General features: G+C 39.9%; 1 protein-coding gene and 1 pseudogene across 1 annotated transcript in view; both read left to right on the forward strand.

The window, feature by feature from the left end:
- EMB2777 (Sas10/U3 ribonucleoprotein (Utp) family protein) overlaps positions 1 to 13,033 on the forward strand; it is a 46,020-nt gene extending 32,987 nt beyond the window's left edge. The window contains exons 14-17 of the mRNA XM_010268410.3: positions 11,839 to 12,098; positions 12,424 to 12,490; positions 12,579 to 12,647; positions 12,746 to 13,033. Coding sequence (XP_010266712.1) covers positions 11,839 to 12,098; positions 12,424 to 12,490; positions 12,579 to 12,647; positions 12,746 to 12,877 — 528 coding nt within the window. The 3' untranslated portion in view covers positions 12,878 to 13,033. The remainder of the gene's footprint in view (positions 1 to 11,838; positions 12,099 to 12,423; positions 12,491 to 12,578; positions 12,648 to 12,745) is intronic.
- A 535-nt stretch (positions 13,034 to 13,568) lies between these two features.
- LOC104604155 (receptor like protein 24-like) lies at positions 13,569 to 17,733 on the forward strand (annotated as a pseudogene).
- Positions 17,734 to 18,603: the final 870 nt, after the last annotated feature.

Below are 18,603 nucleotides of genomic sequence, written 5' to 3' on the forward strand. Positions count from 1 at the left end.
CAACATACTGTTGCTCTTAGTCCTCTCCACATTGTCCTTCCCCTTTTTAACTGCCACCTGAAAAAGGAAGGGGAGAAAAGGCCATGCATGTCTGATGGGGGATTTCAATTGCATCCAAATAAGGAGAAGGCCTAATCCCAAATTGACCTTGCGAAGTGGCAAGACACCAGTAGGTGAAAACTAGTCTCCCCATTTGCTTTACCCAGAACACACCACTGAGGTGACAAGCAAGTATTGGGTCTCTTCTTTTATAGTAGATCACCAGTGTTGATTCTTTCCAGATAGGCTTCCCAACAAAAACTACCAACCCTAGGGGGTATAGTTCTGCACCAAACCTCACCAACAGGGAAAGGAGAAAGGGTAGGACTGGTGGACTGACTTAAGACTTTGAAGAACGAAGCACAGGCGAAAATGCCATTGGGGGTAGGTGTCCAAATTCTAGAATCCACCCTAGTGGGGTCTAAGACAACATTATCAAAAAGTGCAATAAGGCTCGAAATACTGTCGAAGTCTGAGTCTCTCAAATCCCTTCTTAGACCCAAGTTCCACCCAATCCTAGAAGTGGAAGAGGACGGGGTGGTGAAAGACGAGATCGACTCATTTTTCAAATCAGAAAGAGCATACAAAGACGGAAACTGATCCTTTAGAGGGGCGCTCCCCACCCAGGTTTGTTCCCAAAATTTTATGGAGTTACTGGAATTCAAGTCATACCTGATACTAGGGAAGAAAACTGGTAGCAGGTCATGAATGGCTTTCTAAGGAGAATTGCTTGTGGTCCTAGCTCTGATTCCAACGTCCCATCCATTGTGCTCCAGCCCATGTATGCTTGCCTCTATTCTAGCCAATAGCTTCTCCTTCTCCAAAGGAAACCTTCACAACCACTTCCCTAACAGAGTCATATTCCTTCTCCTAATACTCCCAAGCCCCAAACCACCACACGACTTACTCCTACACACTATTTCCCAGCTAACTCTATGGTCCCTCTTCTCCTCTCCCGGCTCCCACAGGAAATCTCTCATTATCTTCTCTAATCTGTTAGCAATCTTCACTAGGATTTTAAACACCGACATGAAAAAGATGGGTAAGTTAGCAAGCGTTGCCTTAATTAGTGTAATTCTCCCACCAAGAGAGAGGTAGTTCTTTTTCTAGGATATCAGTCTTTTTTCAAACCTTTCCATCACTGGGTTCCAAAAACTCTCTCTCTCTTGGGATTATCACCTAATGGTAACCCTAAGTGGTTCAAAGGCCACCCCGAAACTTCACACCCCAACACTTCAACACTCTCCCTGATCTCTCCCTCCTCCAAATTCACCCCCACTACACAGCTTTTCCCAAGGTTAACCTTCAAATTGGACATTTGCTCAAACAGTTGTATCACTGACTTTAAGTTCCTGATAAACCTCACATTACCTCATTCACAAAACAGAATCGTGTCATCAGCAAACTGTAAATGAGTGAGGGGGGTTTCCACCCTCCCAACTCTCCAGCCTCTAATTAGCCCCCCAGAATCTGCTCTGTGAATCAGTTTCCCCAAAACCTCCACAATTAGAATGAACAAGAAAGGAGAAAGGGGTCTCCTTGTCTTATATCCCTACTGGCTGGAAAGAAATCTACTACTGTCCCATTCACTAGCACTGAATAATGATAATTCTGGACACATCCCATGATCCACTTACACCATCTAGCCCCAAACCCGAATTTAGTTAAAACTTTCCTCAAGAAATCCCAGTCCACCAAGTCATAAGCCTTTTCCAAGTCCAGCTTACAGACCACTCGCTTCTTCTTATCCCTCTTAAAGTTCTCCACACTCTCGTTAGCAATTAAAATCTGATCTGTAATTTGTCTTCCACTCGCAAAAGCTCCTTGATAGTGTGTTTATGATGTCTAGCAATACCTTCTTCAGCCTCAAAGACAACACTTTTGCAATGATCTTATATAAGCTATTAACTAAGCTAATTGGCCTAAAATCCTTCGGGTGTGATGCATCTTTCTTTTTTAGAATTAAGGCTATAAATGTAGAGTTCACACCCGAATTGACAATTCCTCTCCTGGAAAACTCCTCAAACACCCGCAAGAGATCATCTTTCAAGATATCCCAACAATCCTGATAAAAAGCCATTGTGAACCCATCCGGCCCTGGAGCTTTTGTTCTATCCATAGAAAACACAGCTTCCTTGATCTCTTCTAGATTAAAGCTTCTTTCCAACCTTCTCCTATTCTCCACCCCTACATCTGGCCAATCCAGACCTTCTACCCACACCCTTCTACTCACAGGCCTTCTTAGAATAGATTTGAAGTGCTCCACACAGGCCCTGGCAATCTCCTCTTGCTGTACTAACTCAACTCCATCTACTACCAATTTGGAAATAAAGTTCTTCCTTCTCCTGCCATCTGCTAGAGAGTGGAAATACCTAGTGTTTCTGTCTCCCTCTTGCAACCATTTACATCGAGATTTTTGCCTCCAGCTAATTTCCTCCTTGTGCAGGCAGTCCTCTAACCGTCTTCTTAATTCTCTCCTGAGATCATTGTCTTCCTCTCCAAATTCTCCCCTTTCCTCTTTAGATTCAAGGCTTTCAATCTTATCCATCAAGTCTCCCTTTCTTTCTTCTAACCTCCCGAACTCCATCAAATTCCACTCCTTGATTCTTGCTTTCAAGAATTGTAGTTTCTTATGAAATTTCATCCCCTCCCACTCCACCACTCCCTCACTTTGTTAGGAAACCCTGGATGAAGTAACCACATATTTTCAAATCTAAAGGGGGTAGGACCTCCACACCTTCTTTCCTCCTTACATAACACTATGGGCCAGTGATCCGAGGTCACCCTTGGGAGAGCTCTAGAAGCCAAGGTTCTCCAATGTTCTTTCCAATCCAAAGAGAATAGGAATCTATCCAGCTTAGAGCAAATGGGTCTAGATTGGAGATTTGACCATGTAAAAGCCTTATGTGCTAGGGGAATCTCTTTAAGCTCAAAGGCATCCACAAAACTGTTAAACTTCCTCATGCTTTTTGTCACCCTCTTGTTAACCTTATTGGACTCCTCTGAGAATCTAATCACATTGAAATCCCCACCCATGCACCAAGGCCCATCCCACAACCCTCTAATATCAGCCAGTTCCTCCCACAACTCCTTTCTCTCTCTGTAGTCATTCGGTCCGTAAACATTTGTGAGCATCCACATATAATCATCCTCCTGCTGCTTAAACTTCATGGAAACGGAGTACTTTCCGATCAACTTCTCCAGACCTTCAACCACATCCCTCTTCCACATTGTTACAATGCCCTCGGAAGCACCCCACGATGGGGCCGCCACCCAGCTAATCCCCCTGGCTTTCCATACACTCCTTGCCCACTTGTCGTTAAACTCCATTCTCTTAGACTCTTGCAACAACACAATGCCTGGGTCATACCGTCTTATTGCCTCTTTTATTGTTGCTCTCTTCTTTGCACTCCCAATTCCTCTCACATTCCAACTAAGAATCTTCATTCCGCTTCTTTTTTTAAAACCCCTTGCCACCTACCCACTACTTTCCCCCTTTCCTTCTATCTCCTTTTACCCCGAGCTTCTTGTCTCCTACTTCTCTCTTTAATCTCTCTACTTCACTCAACCTCCTCTTCTTTGTTATGATCTGCTTCTTCCTCTTCTGTAAACTTTCTTTCAACTCATTCAAATCTTCCAGCCTACAACCCAACTTCCCTACAAATTCTGCTATCGTGTCTTCTCTCACCGATTCCTCCACCCCTACCCTTCCTATAGAATCCCCTTCATCTCTGTCCACTTGCCCTTCCTTCCTCTCCTCTGGTCCCACCTCTGTTCTTTCCTCTCCATCCTTCCTCCCTTTCACATTACCTCCCTCCTTCCCTGCTCTCTCCCCATAATCCTCTCCATCTCTACCCTCAATCCTTTCCTTCCTCTCCACTAACCCCTCTCTTCTTTCCTCCCCTTCCCTCCTCCAGATCAGCTTCCCTTCCACTTCCTTAAACACTCTTTCAATGATTTTCCACACTTTTCCACTCCTATACCTTTCTTCCCGCACCTTCCCACATTCCTTCCTTCCCCTCTCCCCCTCCTCATAGGGCCCGCCTACTAGCTCGGCTGCATACTCATGGGCTACAGGACATGGAACAGAAACGGAATCTGGAACCAAAGACACAGGAGACACATTAGTAGCACAAACCGAAATCACATGGTTACCTGGGACTGATAGACAAGCTAGAAAAGGACTGCTTCCGGCCTCCCTTTCTTGTTCCAGAGGTTGGTAAACATTTATCTCCCTGAGTTGGTTGGGAAGTACTTCTGTTTTTTGGTCAACCTGGTGATCTTTCCACTCTACCCCTGGTTCACCCTTAGATGGCGTGTTCCTGCTCTACTTTCGGTTCTCTCGGTTTGCCCCTTCTGATAAACCTTGCACACTCTGTGGTCTTAGGAATGAGATAAGCCGATTGCAATCTTCACCCTGAAATAAGCTTACAATATTCCACCCATCCATGTCCCTCTAGCACAACTACCTTCGTCGTTTACACTACCCACGCTAGTGCCACCAACAGAAAGGTCCTCCGATTCATCATCGCCTTCACTGCACTGCACCCATCCTTTAGTCTTCTCTTTCTTCTCTTCAGTTCTTCCCCTAGCGAAACTTGGCTTCGGCCTCTCTGAGGAGCGTTGCAAGGGGCTAAGCTCCTTCAGACTTCGTCGGGAAACCCACTGTAAAGCCCGCTTCTTCTTTGGTTTTCGGCGCTGCGCGCATTCCCCCCCTATCTCGCGACTGGGGACGATGATAGACCGTTAACGCTGTCTATCTTAGTCAAAACCCCAGTCACGTGTTTCTTTAAAGACTCACGCGCCTTTTTAACAAATTGGGTCGGGCCCGCTGACCTGTTTGGGCCTTTAATAACACCACTAACACTCCACATGGGCTTTTGCTTTGGCCCATTTCTCCAACTTATCTCCTCCTTCCTAAGAAGATTTTCCAGTTCTTGTTTCAAATTCCATCTTTCCACCCTATCCTCTTCCCCTAGCCTTCTTTCAGCTTCTAGCCCATCTAGCCCCTGCACTCTCTGACCGATTTCCACTTTCCTTTGCTCTAATCTACCAAAAACCTCTTTGTTCCAAATCTTGAGTCTAGCTTTCAAGAGTTGTAATTTCTTGTAAAACCTATACCCCTTCCATCAGAATTTCACTTGGTCCACTTTCCACCATTCTTTTACCTTAGCTAGAAACTCTGGATGAAGTAACCACATGTTTTCAAACCTAAAAGGGCACGGGCCTCCATCCAGTCTTTCTTGAGACAACCTGATTGGGCAATGATCTGAAATAGGTCTCAACAATGCTGTTAACACCTAAAATCCTCCATTCAGCTTCCCAATCCACTGTAAAGAGGAACCTATCTAATCGACAACAGGTAGGGCTTTCTTGGAAGTTTGACCAGGTAAAATTTGCTTGCTGAAGAGGTAGGTCCCGCAATTCAAACTTCTCCACAAAGATATTAAACTTCCTCATGCTAGATGTAATCCTACAATTGGGGTTATTGGACTCGTTCAAGAATCTTATTACGTTGAAATTCCCACCCAAACACCAAGGGCCATCCCACAAACCCCTAACGGTTGCTAGTTCTTCCTAGAAACCTTCCCTTTCCCTGTAAGAGGTGGGACCATAGACATTAGTTAACACCCAAGCCCACCCATCTTCCTTTCTCTTCAATTTTATTGACACCGAGAAGTTCCCAATTAATTCTTCTTCACACTCCTAGTCTTCATTTCTCCACAAAGTAATAATCCCCCCTGAAGCTCCCCACGATTGTGCAAAGGCCCAACTCAAATTTCTTGTTGACCAGATGCCCCTCACCCATTTCTTGTCCATCTCAGTCAATTTTGTATTAAGACCGCATCTAGCTTTTCTCTTCTCAAGAAGTCTTTGATCACTCGCCTTTTCTTTGAACTCCCCAAACCTCTTACGTTCCAGCTTATTAACTTCATGGACAAACATTTCAGGTTGCCCCAACCAAACCACCCTCTTTACTCCTTTTTTCTATCCTTCCTACCCCCACTCGCTTTATCATAAACCACTCCACTCTTCAACCTCTCCACCTCACTCAGCTTTTTCTTCCTCTTCTTGGAAAGCTCTCCTACCTTCTTACTAGACTCTTCCACCTTCTCCTTTCCTTCTAGTTTCTTACCTGACCCCTTCTTCTTTTTCCTTTGTCCTTTTGATTTTCCACTGTATCCACTTTTCTCCACTGTATTGGGAAGTTGAATAATCTCCTCCTCAACCCTACCCTCTTTCACATTCAGCTCCTCTTCCATTCTGATTCTAAATAGTTCCAAGATCAACTCCCAAATTTTGTCCCCTAGTTATCTCTCTTCTGCTTCTGAAATTATCTCCCCCACTACCTCTGTCACTTCTCCCGAATCAAATGAATTGGCAGACTTTATAGCTAGGCTGGATTCACCTGTAGGCCAGATACACACAAGACTTGGGGAAACAGAGTTAGTAACCAAAAACTGAACCTGAAAACAATCCAAACCTTGGGAGGAATAAGACGCAATATGAGTTGCTGGAATAGCCTGAACCCCTTTTGTTTGGCTTTCATTGGGAATTGGACCCTCGAAATCAAGATCTGGATTGATTGCAGTGGGAAACAGGCAGTTTATAGCTCTGCTCGGAGGAACCAGATTGACTCCTCCAACAAGCATTTGTAGCCTCTTCACTTATGTAGTTGGTTGCTGGATCAAAAAGAGGGGGAAGATCTTGTGGAGATGCACTAAGGCAGCAGTTTGTTGGACTATTTGGGAGGAAAGGAACCAAAGGATATTTGCTGAAAAAGAAAGAAGTAGGGACACAATTATAGAAGTAATCTCATTGAGGGTAGCACAATGGGTAAAAACAATGAATCTTTTTGAAGATGTTTCAATAGAGACCATCATGAAAAATTGGCAGGAGATAGCAGTCTCGGTTCCCAGTAGACTGAATATCCTTCAGATGTGGATCCCTCCGATGGAAGGCTTTTTCAAACTCAGTTACTCAACTTTGATGGGAGCAGTTATGGAAACCCAGGGCCATCAGGGGTTGGTGGTGTGTTCAGAACAGAGGCAGGTCCAGTTATAGCCCTTTTCACTGGACCAGTTGGAGTTGGAGACTCTTTGAGATCAGAGATTCAGGCCCTCCTAGAGGGGGTAAAAAGGACTAAGGAGTTGAATATAAATAAGCTGATTATTGAAGGCGATTCACAAGTGGTAATTGGGTGGATAGAGAAGGCAAACAACGGGTTATGGGCATATATTAATGAAAAAAGGCATTTCAAGTGGCTAACCCAAGGAATGGATGTGCGTATCTGGTGGGTTAAAAGGTGTGCTAATTCATTTGTAGATGCTTTGGCCAAACAGGGGGTGGGAAGAAGTCATTTGTTTTGGGCTACTATGTAATCTTTTTGTTGGGGGGGTGGTAAGAGGGTTTACCTCCCCCCACATTTGTATTTTATTTTTCTTATAATCTAATGAAAGTTTCCTGTTACTGATAAAAAAAAAGTGTAGGCGCAAGTACTCTGATGGATAATGTCATAAGAACTTAGATAGATGTTTCTTGCAGTACTTTTAGCATTGTTAGAATGGAAAACTTTATCACTAAATTGAGTTAACCATTTGATGGAATTGCTAAAACAACCAAGGACTCTTTAGTATTGTTAGAATGGAAAACTGACTTTAATACTAAATTGAGTCAACCATTTGATGGAATTGCTAAACCAACCAAGTTCAAAAATGCCTGGTCTCCAAACATCAGTGTGAACAAGAGTAAAAGGATAATCACTTTTTTTATTACTTGAAATACGAGTGTTTCTACAATTTTTGGGTAATTGACAACTTTCACACTTGACACTAGATGACAAACGGATTGAAATAAAGAGAGAAACACTAATTTCAAAGAATGAGAAGACAAACTGCCAAGTCAAATAAGCCAAAGCATTATCTGATCTACAGACTTTGAAGATGCATTATGACCCTAGTGAATGAAATGATTTTGATTAGGCAAAAGTGATCCAGCATCTAGAAGATAAGCATCACCCACTTCACAGTCACTCCCAAACACTTGCTTGGAAGCAATGTCTTGAAAAATAAAACAACCAGGGTAAAAGGTTACTAAACACTTCAGAGTTCTAGTAATACTACACTGAAAGTAGCGGCAACAATCAGCTCAAAGCTCGTTGATTGGGTTTTTATTTTTCCAGAATTTATAGGCAGTAGAAAAAAGAAGATTTTGGTTCAAATTTCTAGTCTAGTTTGTCAGTTTAATTTTGAACGTGTTTTGAGATTTGTTTGTTTTAGTATGGTTATATTGTAGTTTCTCTTTTGTATTGCTGGGTGGTGAAATCTTGTCAACCAAGACACTTGTATCGTTTAATCATTAATAAGGTTTCATTTTTATAAATCTTCAAAAAAAGAGAATACTACTAACTGAAAGTAGATTTGTACAAGCTTAGGAACATGCAAGGCAGATGATAAGCTCAACCGGTCAGTACAGTTACTCTTATTTCACCCTTCCCAGAAACAAGAGCAATAGACCCATCAGCTGTAGAAACTTTTCCCTCCCCGAAGACAAAGAATAAGTATTAAATAAAGAGGAAATACTAGTCATATGGTCTGATGCACCTGAATCCATAATCCAAGAAATGGACCTACCATAGTGGCAACATAAGGGGAAACTTGAGTACTTATACTGTATTTGTCAATCTCAGCCTTAACTACAACCAGAGACTTCATAGAGGAAGGAGGAATACGAGGAAGAGGACCATTAGCAACTGGATTTGCAGTAGATGAGGCTGTGTTTACACTCCCCTTCTTATTCGCCTTCTCAAATCTAGCTGGAATTGAGTGAGGATGCAACTTCCAACAATTGTCACATCTATGCTTACGCTTCTTACAGTAACCACATACACTCGCTTCCATAGTGGTTGAGTTATTCCCCTTACTCTGAGATACCTTAGCTCTAGATGTGACCAAAGCAAGTGTGATCAAGAGCATATATCTGTACCATAACCTTCTTTCTAGTCTCCTCACTATTTACAAGTGAATTTACCTGTGAGTGTGAGATGTCTTTCTTGGTGAGAATTTGCTAATGAGTAATATTTATATTCTCTATTCAAACCTGTTTAGAATTCAAAATCCCTGTTCCTCTAAACAAACTTCCTGTATAAAATAAAACAGCATAAAGAGACAGCTACCACTAATAATAAAAGGCTCATGGGAACTGATGGAAACCACACTCAATTTTTACTTTTTTCTAATGACAAGTAAAATTACAAGAAGTCCCCCTGTAAGTCAGCTACCACTAATAATAAAATAAAACAGCATTAAGAGGCTCACTATGCCTACTAAGAAACAAAGAATAAAAAAAGAGAGAATAAAAAGGGACCAACAACTAGTAGCTTTGGTCTACAAGTATGTCATCAGAGATAAAACATTTGCTTTTATCTTATACTAGTTTCCTACCAGTCTGATTGGCCTGAAATGTCCATTGTCATTTTGATGTGTACATTTACTTTCTTTTGGCCAAGCAGTAGCATATTTCATGCACTCAGAATACTGTTAAGATTCGTGTATAAAGTTGCTAAATGCTCATCCTTGATGTTTTTCAAGATTCAGTGTTTTTAACTTGTTAATCCACATAGTTGGACCATTCGAGCCGTCACCTAGAAGAGAAGTTCAATTTAATCTTGAACCTGTTAAATGTCTACAAATTATTGCTGGATAAATAAAATGTCCAGACAGTCAAAACTATTTCTTTGTTGCAACCATTGACAGGTTGTGGTTCAATCAGTCACATAATATTTTGTATTACTAAATTTAAAATTAGAAAAGGTAAGAGAAGAAATCATTACCCAACATGAATTGCTAAACGAAGAAAGAAAATTTCAATAAAAAAGAAATAAAACATGAAATGGAAAGAGAGGTTGCACTGTTGTATAACCATAAAAAACTGAAAAAAAAACTAAAAAGTTGATTTTTGGTCTTTTCTTCTTTTTGAGAAAACTATAAAAGACTGCTTTTTTGAATTTTTAAATGAGAAAACGATAGTCCCATGGGTAGCAAGGTCTACCTCATGTCAATGAATTTGGCAAAAACTAATTTTTGGAAGCCTACAATTGGTGAGGTGATCTCAGAAATTGAGACTTTGAGAGCTAAAAATGGGGAGAAAATTTATTTTGAGAATCAAAGGGAGGAAAAGAGTGAGGGAGAGAAATGGTAATGGACAGCTGCCCACTGGACAGATGTCTTCCTTTTCTATATAATTAGGGTTGTCAGAATTTTACCATTTATGATACAACTCATGATTTTAATCATGAAACCCAAGGGTTTCAATTTGAACCTTGTGTTTGAGTCCTTTTTCTACAAATAATCTTATGTTTTTATTTGAATCCTTATTTGATTCATAAATCTTATGATTTATATGATTCATGTGATTTTAATCAATTCAATTAAGAATCATTTTTATTTTTTATTTTTTACCTTTTCTTTTGTTAGGGCATGGACATGCCCAATACTATTGATTGACAGAACCCTGTGAAGTAGCAACCTAAGTCTTAGGACCCTTCAAAGCAGGTGCCTGAATTCTTAAAAGATTGCGAAGAAAAATGCTGGGAAGACCCTAGTAAGTGAAGCCAAGAACAAGGCAATAGCATGTCGCAGGATGATGCGTGAGGGCTTGGGAAAAACGATCTGTTTGGTACCAAATTTTCTTGTGTGCCACCCATGCCATTATTGCTTGTGGCAGACCACCTCACCAAGGAACAACAATAAACCTCCTGAAAACCTTTCCAGATCTCATCTCTTTGGAGCTAATACCCTTTCTTCTCAGGAGACTTCATCTTCAAACCCTAATTTCCCATCTTCATGATCTCTTTGCAACTTCTCCTATAGGGTCTTCCATCTTTCACTGCACTCTACCGTGAGTTGTAGAGGCACTCATTTTTCAGTTCTCACTCATCAGAGCCTTTAGCTTCCTTGCAGCAGCATCACTCCCAACTTTCAGAACTCCACAGACCACCGCTAGTCCATCACATTACACTTTGTTTATATTAACTTTTGTTAACTGAGACTTCTTTTAAGGCCTTTGTTTGAAAATGTTTTGTTTAGGTTATTTTAGACCTTTTACAAATCATACTGAATTTATCTTGCATGGTATGTAGGTTAAAGAACCATTTTACAAGTGGTAAGCTCTATTGTTTTTGGTACATATATGGTAGACATGAATTAAAAATAGGTATAAGTCACTTTTCCATATGATCTTTATGATTTACAATATGGTTACGATTATAACCTCCTAGGTTATATAATAGTGGCAATATGTGTTTTTATTCCTCGATGTGGACCCTTGATCTTAACAAATGATTCTTCAAATCTAACACTTACAATGAAGTGGGCTGAACCATTTGATCTGGAGGGTTGAACCGTTAAACTGTCACCAGGGTAGAATAATAGTTCGTTCTTTGGTCTGGGTTTAAAAACATTGGCAATGTTGTACATACTAGTTTTGTTATAAGATACCGTGTTACTGATTCTTTGTACAAGGGACTGCACAAAGAATTGTATAAGGACATTACTAATTGCCCCAGAGAACTCTGATTAGAGGGCCATATTCATTTATTTAGATTGCCTCTTATGTGGGATTCATGATTGAGGTTGTCCACATGCCCAATAAGCTAACAAATGAATTGTATAAGGACATCCTGATGTATATTTTGATCTATTTTTCTCCTATTTTCTTAATCATGGTATAGGACCTAATCATTATTTTCTTGACAAGCTTAAACTATTCCATCAATGTTTCTTTATTTTATTTTTTTAGATTGTTTCTGGAGATGCTGATTTACCTAAGAGGGAAGACATTGGAGAAAGGCGGAGGAAGCATGAACTCCGTGTTTTGGCAAAAGCAGGAGTTGATTCTGTGGATGATGATGATCTGAGACCTCAGAAGGCTGAGGAAACTGAACCAATGGATACAGATGTTGAGGAGGATCAAATACAAGAATCGGAAGATGAATTCTATAAGCAAGTGAAGCAGCAACGGTCTGCAAGGCTTTCTGCTAAAGCAGAGTTGTATTCAAGGTTTGTTTTCTACACCCTTGCATGGTATGAACTTGGAAAATTCAGTATGTCAAACTTGTAATTCAAATTTATCTATCCACATTTAGTTCTGGAAAGGTCAGGCATCTAAGTATTATTGCCTCAACTTTGTAATTTCATTATAGCTTTTAAACAACATAAAATGGCTCAAATCTCTTGGATAAATTATTTTCAAGACAAGTTTCTTGATCATATCTTCTTGGGTGTTGATCTAAGAAGAAAGTGAACCTATTAGTTAGCTTTCCCGTACATTTGGTCTCTCAGCTTACTTGTGTCTTTTGATTTGTTGCCTCCTTTGTTACTGCAGAACTCCAACTGTACCTTCGTTGTCAGAAACAGGGGTGGTGGATGGTAAACGACAGATTACATATCAGGTCAGTGAATATCTTCTTTATCTGCTTGCTTAGAACTTCCATTTTTCTATTACATTTAAATCCCATTGGTCCATGTTCCTGACATCAGATGGAGAAAAATAGAGGGCTCACTCGTGCTCGAAAGAAGCTTACCAAGAATCCAAGGAAGAAATACAAGGTAACTTAGAGAATTCAGAATATCAATGGATCAAGCTGCAGATTATGAATCCTCTGCTCTTTCTAATTCTTGTTTCTTTTCGGTCGGTTATCTTGCAGTTGAAGCACCAGAAGGCAGTGATACGAAGAAAAGGGCAGGTGCGGGAGATCAAGAGGCCTAGTGGATCTTATGGTGGGGAAGCCTCTGGAATCAATGCTGGAATCAGTCGTAGCATCAGATTCAAGAACTGATCGACTTAATAGATTCCTTTACGGAGTTGTTCTGGTTTGTCTGTAAACTTTGAGAAAGGTAGAAAGAAAAAGTACCGTCTATTAGCATGGCCCCAAATGAAAATTTTGATTCTTTGTATTTAATGATATTTCAATGAAACTGTCTTCGTTTTCCAATTGTGTATTGAGGTGCAATTATATCGTAATATCGTTGAATCTGTGTATGCAATTCAATTCCGTATCGGTCTTTGCAAGTGGTTCTTTTATAATGAACAGTACATATCATTATTAATTAACTAAATATTAATTTAAATAATTAATAATTAATAACAAAAATACAAAATAGCAATAAATTATTATTAACTAATTAATAATTAACGACAAAATAGTTAATGTAATTAATGGATAAATAAATAATAAAAATGTTAAATAATTGTTATTACAAAATAAAAATTATTAATTGCTTCATAATAATATTAATAAAATAAAATTGCCAGTAAAGTTTAAAATATTATTTCTTCATTAATAGTTAGTCAACTAATTGTCAATATTAATTAATTATAAGATGAATTAATAAAATATTCAAAATTAAAAATTAATAGTAAAATATAAAATAATAAAAATATTATTAACTAATTAAATAATTTTTATTAGAGTTGATTTTCTCACTATTTTCCCTTTTGCAACCAAACAATGGAACTTGAAAATTTTCCACCCATTTCCCTTTCTTTCATCCCATCCCGTCCCCTCCTTTTCCATCCCACTAAAATCTTTTCTCAATTCAAAAGCAGCAGTTTAAGAGATAAAAGAAGAAAAAATACACTACCAGCTAAGAATTACACCCAGCCAAGGTTCAAAGTATTGATACGCATTGGCCCATATCGTTTGATACATATCATGCCGATGGCTTATTGATACACCCCTCGGGGGGTTGTATCAGGTCAGTCACTGGTTCAGAGGGTAGCTGGGCCTGAACTTGTTTCAAAAAAAAAAATAAAACTTAAAAAAAAATGTACCGATACAGGCCAATACCCCCTAGATACTTAGAACCTTGCACCCAGCGTGGGGAAGACTTTCTCCAAGCTGCACAATGACAGATATACAAGAAGTCACTTGAAAGATACCATCAACTCAAACCTTTTACAGCAGTCGTAGCATTTTTCTATGATGGGTTTCACGTTCCAGGGTGGTACAGGTTTGTATGAATCAAGGTAAATTAGACTGTAAATTGGTATGGTTTTGTTTGAATCCTCTTTTATCTACCAAGATAAGCAATTGCCTGTACATTAGGATTAATTAGACCTCAACCACTTTTGACCAGGCACATTTTCGGTGTGCATTCAAAGTAGAATTCTGTCGCCTTAGTGGTCTACAAGTTTCCACCTTAGAATTTTCTGTTTCAATAGTAATTGACTACAGCAGTCTACGCGTTTCCACCTAAGAATTTTCTGTTTCAATCTTATTTCCTGTCTAAGTAAATGACTAAATTAGTTCCAATCTCCTTGCTTCTCAATAATCAGTTAGACGTTGCTCACGAGCGTGATCTCTAATGAGTCATCTACTTCGTTCACTGCTTTACTCACTTTTTCTGCTCTCAATTTTCTTTGGAAATGGGAAATTTTTAGCCACCGCAAGATGTCTTGATGAACAGAGTTCGTTGCTGCTTCAGTTAAAGGCGAACCTCTCTTTCTCTCTTGGTCTTATTCCTTCGAAGATCTCTTCTTGGGACTCAAACACTGATTGCTGTTCTTGGGAGGGTGTCACCTGCGATGATAATGTCGGCCATGTTATTGGTCTCAACCTCAGCAGTGAATTTATATCCGGTGGAATTGACAATTCGAGCAGCCTCTTCAGTCTCCGGTACCTCCAGAACTTGAACTTGGCTATCAACGCCTTCAATTCCTCTCCGATTCCATCTGGGTTTGATCGGCTTCTCCATTTGACTACTCTCAATCTATCCAATTCTGGTTTCGGTGGCCAAATTCCCATTGAGTTCTCACGGCTCACAAGGTTGGTTTCTCTTGACCTTTCTACCCTATTCGTTGGAGAACTACCTTTGAAACTTGAACAGCCAGGTCTCAAAGAGCTTATCCAGAACCTTTCAGAGTTGAGAACTCTGAGTCTTGATGGAGTAAACATATCTGCACCGGGGAGTTACTGGGCCCAAGCATTATCTTCCTCAGTTCCGAACCTGCAAGTGCTGGGCTTATCTAATTGCCATCTTTCCGGGCCTCTGGATTTTTCTCTTTCAAATCTTCGTTTTCTCTCTGATATCCGTCTTGACTTGAATGATATCTCTGCAGAGGTACCGGAATTCTTTGCAAATTTCACAAATTTAACTTCATTGAGTCTTAGCTCTTGTGGGTTGAGAGGGAAATTTCCCGAGAAGATTTTGCAGCTAAGGACTCTACAGACCCTTGACGTATCAGTCAATCCCAAACTCGGTGGTTCTTTGCCTGAATTTCCAAAGGGTGCATCTTTTAGGATGTTGAGACTCTCAGGAACGAGTTTCACCAGGGAGTTACCGGATTCCATTGGTAATCTCAAATTCTTGACCAGCTTAGAGATTTGGTCGTGCAATTTCTACGGAGCGATCCCAGTTTCGTTGGTTAGACTTACCAAACTAGTTTCGTTGGACCTCTCATCTAACAACTTCAGTGGAACAGTCCCATGGTTGGGGTTGCCTGAGAATCTGGCCGAAATATTCCTTTACAATAATCGTTTAACAGGTTCTATCCATTCTGTTCCTTGGAACAGATTTCTAAAGCTTGAGAATCTTCACTTGCGAAACAATTCACTGACTGGAACAATACCTTCATCTTTGTTTACACTTCCATCACTTAAACAGTTACATCTCGCCCACAACCAATTTGTCGGTCCACTGAGTGAATCATCTAATGCATCTTTGTCCCCATTAGCTGTCCTCGATTTGAGCAGCAATAACCTGGAAGGTCCAATTCCAACATCATTTTTTGAACTCCAGAATCTTGCAACACTTCTACTTTCTTTCAACAACTTCAATGGGACTGTACATCTAGAAAATATTCAAAAGCTAGGGAACCTTTCGTCCCTTGATCTCTCCTACAATAGATTGTCTGTCAATACCAGCGTAAGTGATGCTAGCTTGTCCTCTTTTCCTGAGATTGGTGTACTGAGTTTGGCTTCTTGCAATTTAACAGAATTCCCCAGTTTCCTGAGAATAAACCAACCAATAATAAGATTTTTGGATCTTTCTAACAACAAAATTCATGGGGTAGTACCCAATTGGATTTGGAATGTTGGTAATGGGTTACTTGTTCACTTAAATCTTTCTTGCAACTTCTTGGACCATCTAGAGGAACCATTGCCCAATCCTAATTACTCCAGTGGTTTGGTCACTATCGATCTTCACTCCAACCTGCTTCAAGGGCCACTTCCAATTCTATCATCTTCTGCTGTCTATTTGGATTACTCGAATAACAACTTCACCTCTACCATCCCAGCCAATATCTCTTCTTACCTTTCTTATACCATCTTCTTCTCTGTCTCAAACAATAGACTTCATGGAGAAATACCCACATCAATATGCAATGCTAGCTACCTTCAAGTTCTTGACCTATCCAATAACAACTTGAGCCACATGATTCCGACTTGTCTTGGTAGCATCACTTGGACCCTAAGAGTATTGAACCTAGGGCATAACAACTTCAAGGGAAGTATACCTCAGACATTTCCAGTTGGTTGTGGTCTAAGGACACTTGATCTCAATGGGAATGTGTTAGAAGGGTCAGTTCCTACAACTCTTGGCAACTGCAAAATGCTAGAGGTTCTGGACCTTGGGAACAATCAAATAAACGATACCTTCCCATTTTGGTTGGAAAGCTTGCTCCAGCTAAGAGTCCTTATTCTACGATCCAACCATTTCCATGGACCCATCAGAAGTACCAAAACTGATCACACCTTCCCAAGCCTACAAATCATTGATCTGTCCTCCAATGATTTTGTGGGCAACTTGTCCTCGGAAATCTTTTTGAGTTGGAAAGCAATGACAGTGGAGGGAGATGAGATCCAATCAGAGCACAAGATAGAGACAGTGAAGTTCAAGTTCCTAGAATTCTCCCAAGTTTACTATCAGGACAGTGACGCTAACAAATAAAGGGCTAGAAATGGAGCTGGTGAAGATTCTAACAATCTTCACTTGCGTTGACTTGTCAAACAACAGATTCCAAGGGGAGATCCCAGTGGTAATAGGGAACCTCACATCACTCCATATTCTCAACTTGTCACACAATGCTCTCATAGGACAAATACCTTCATCCATGGGGAACTTAATACAGCTAGAGTCATTAGACCTCTCACAGAACCAGCTGAGTGGAGAGATGATACCAGGAGACGATCAATTTCTGACGTTTACAGAAGCTTCATTCAAAGGAAATGAGGGATTATGTGGGCTGCCACTGTCAACAAAATGCACTGATGCTAAAGGGAATCCTCTGTCGACATTTCAACACACGGAACCTGAATCTTTTCTTGCAATTGATATGATGTTCATGTGGAATGGACTGATGGTGGGCTTTGGATTGGGAGCTGGAATGGTTATAAGTTTCCTCTTGTTCTCCGTGAAAGATAGGAAATGGTTGTTTTCTCCTCACTTCCTCAGAAGTGATTTTGTTATAACTGTACTCCAAGAAGCACTGTAGGCTGTGAATGTTGCACCTGAGACCACTTTATGCTTAAAGCTGTAACTTTAGCTACAATATTGCTTTAATAGCATCATATGGCAGAACATATTTTTATGCCAAAAATTTTGCATTGTTTTCATGATCATCCCCTTTATTATAAATGTAAGAATTAATTCACTCTTCATGAGAAGCATATTTCATCATTCAAATATTGGACATGCTGGCCATTTATTTTATGTTCTCTTTTTGCGCAAATGGATAATTGAATTGACCATAGCCAGGTAGGATGGCAATTAAACCAAAAACTACATTGTTAAAGCTCTGAGGCATATTTAAAGACACTACTTTTGGAACGTTATTTTTCTTCACTCAAGTGATTGAGTTTGTTGTTAGGTTGCAAGTCAATTTGTTCCCAAGGCTCAGTTTGGAAGGAGTACGAATACAAATATGTATGGTGCAAATACATACAAATTACAAGGTTTTGCACTCTACATATATGTATTTGTACTCCTTCCAAATTGATCGCAAGATACAATAGAGCCTCATGTAAGAAATTACAACTAAATAGCTAGGTAGGACAGCAATTAAACCAAAAACAACAATTGTTGAAGATGTATTGTTAAGAACTTGGATGTGAAGCTCTGGCACATATTTAAAGACACTATTTTTGGAACGTTAGTTTTCCCTCACTCAAGTGATTGAGTTTGCTGTTAGGTTGCAAGTAAATTTGTTCCCGAGGCTCAGTTCGGAAGGAGTACAAATGCAAATATCTAGAGTGCAAAACCTTGTATTTTGTATTATGTTGTATGTATTTGCACCATACATATTTGTATTTGTGCTCCTTCCAAATTGATCCCAAGATACAATAGAGCCTCATATAAGAAATTACAACTAATAAAGTTGAAGAATCTCTAAGGAAACCTCGTGGGAGATAGTAATTTGGATTAAGAGATGAGCATTATGTGATATAAATTGTGTGCATAACGGCTTGACTTGCACCCATTTTATAGATTCTAAAGAGTTACCATGAAAATGTTTCAAGTTTGTTTGAAGATGCTCTTTGTACAGTCACCATTTTGAATCAAG

The sequence above is a fragment of the Nelumbo nucifera genome, chromosome 2, assembly GCF_055504915.1.
Source record: "Nelumbo nucifera cultivar China Antique chromosome 2, China Antique-T2T, whole genome shotgun sequence".
NCBI lineage: Eukaryota > Viridiplantae > Streptophyta > Magnoliopsida > Proteales > Nelumbonaceae > Nelumbo > Nelumbo nucifera.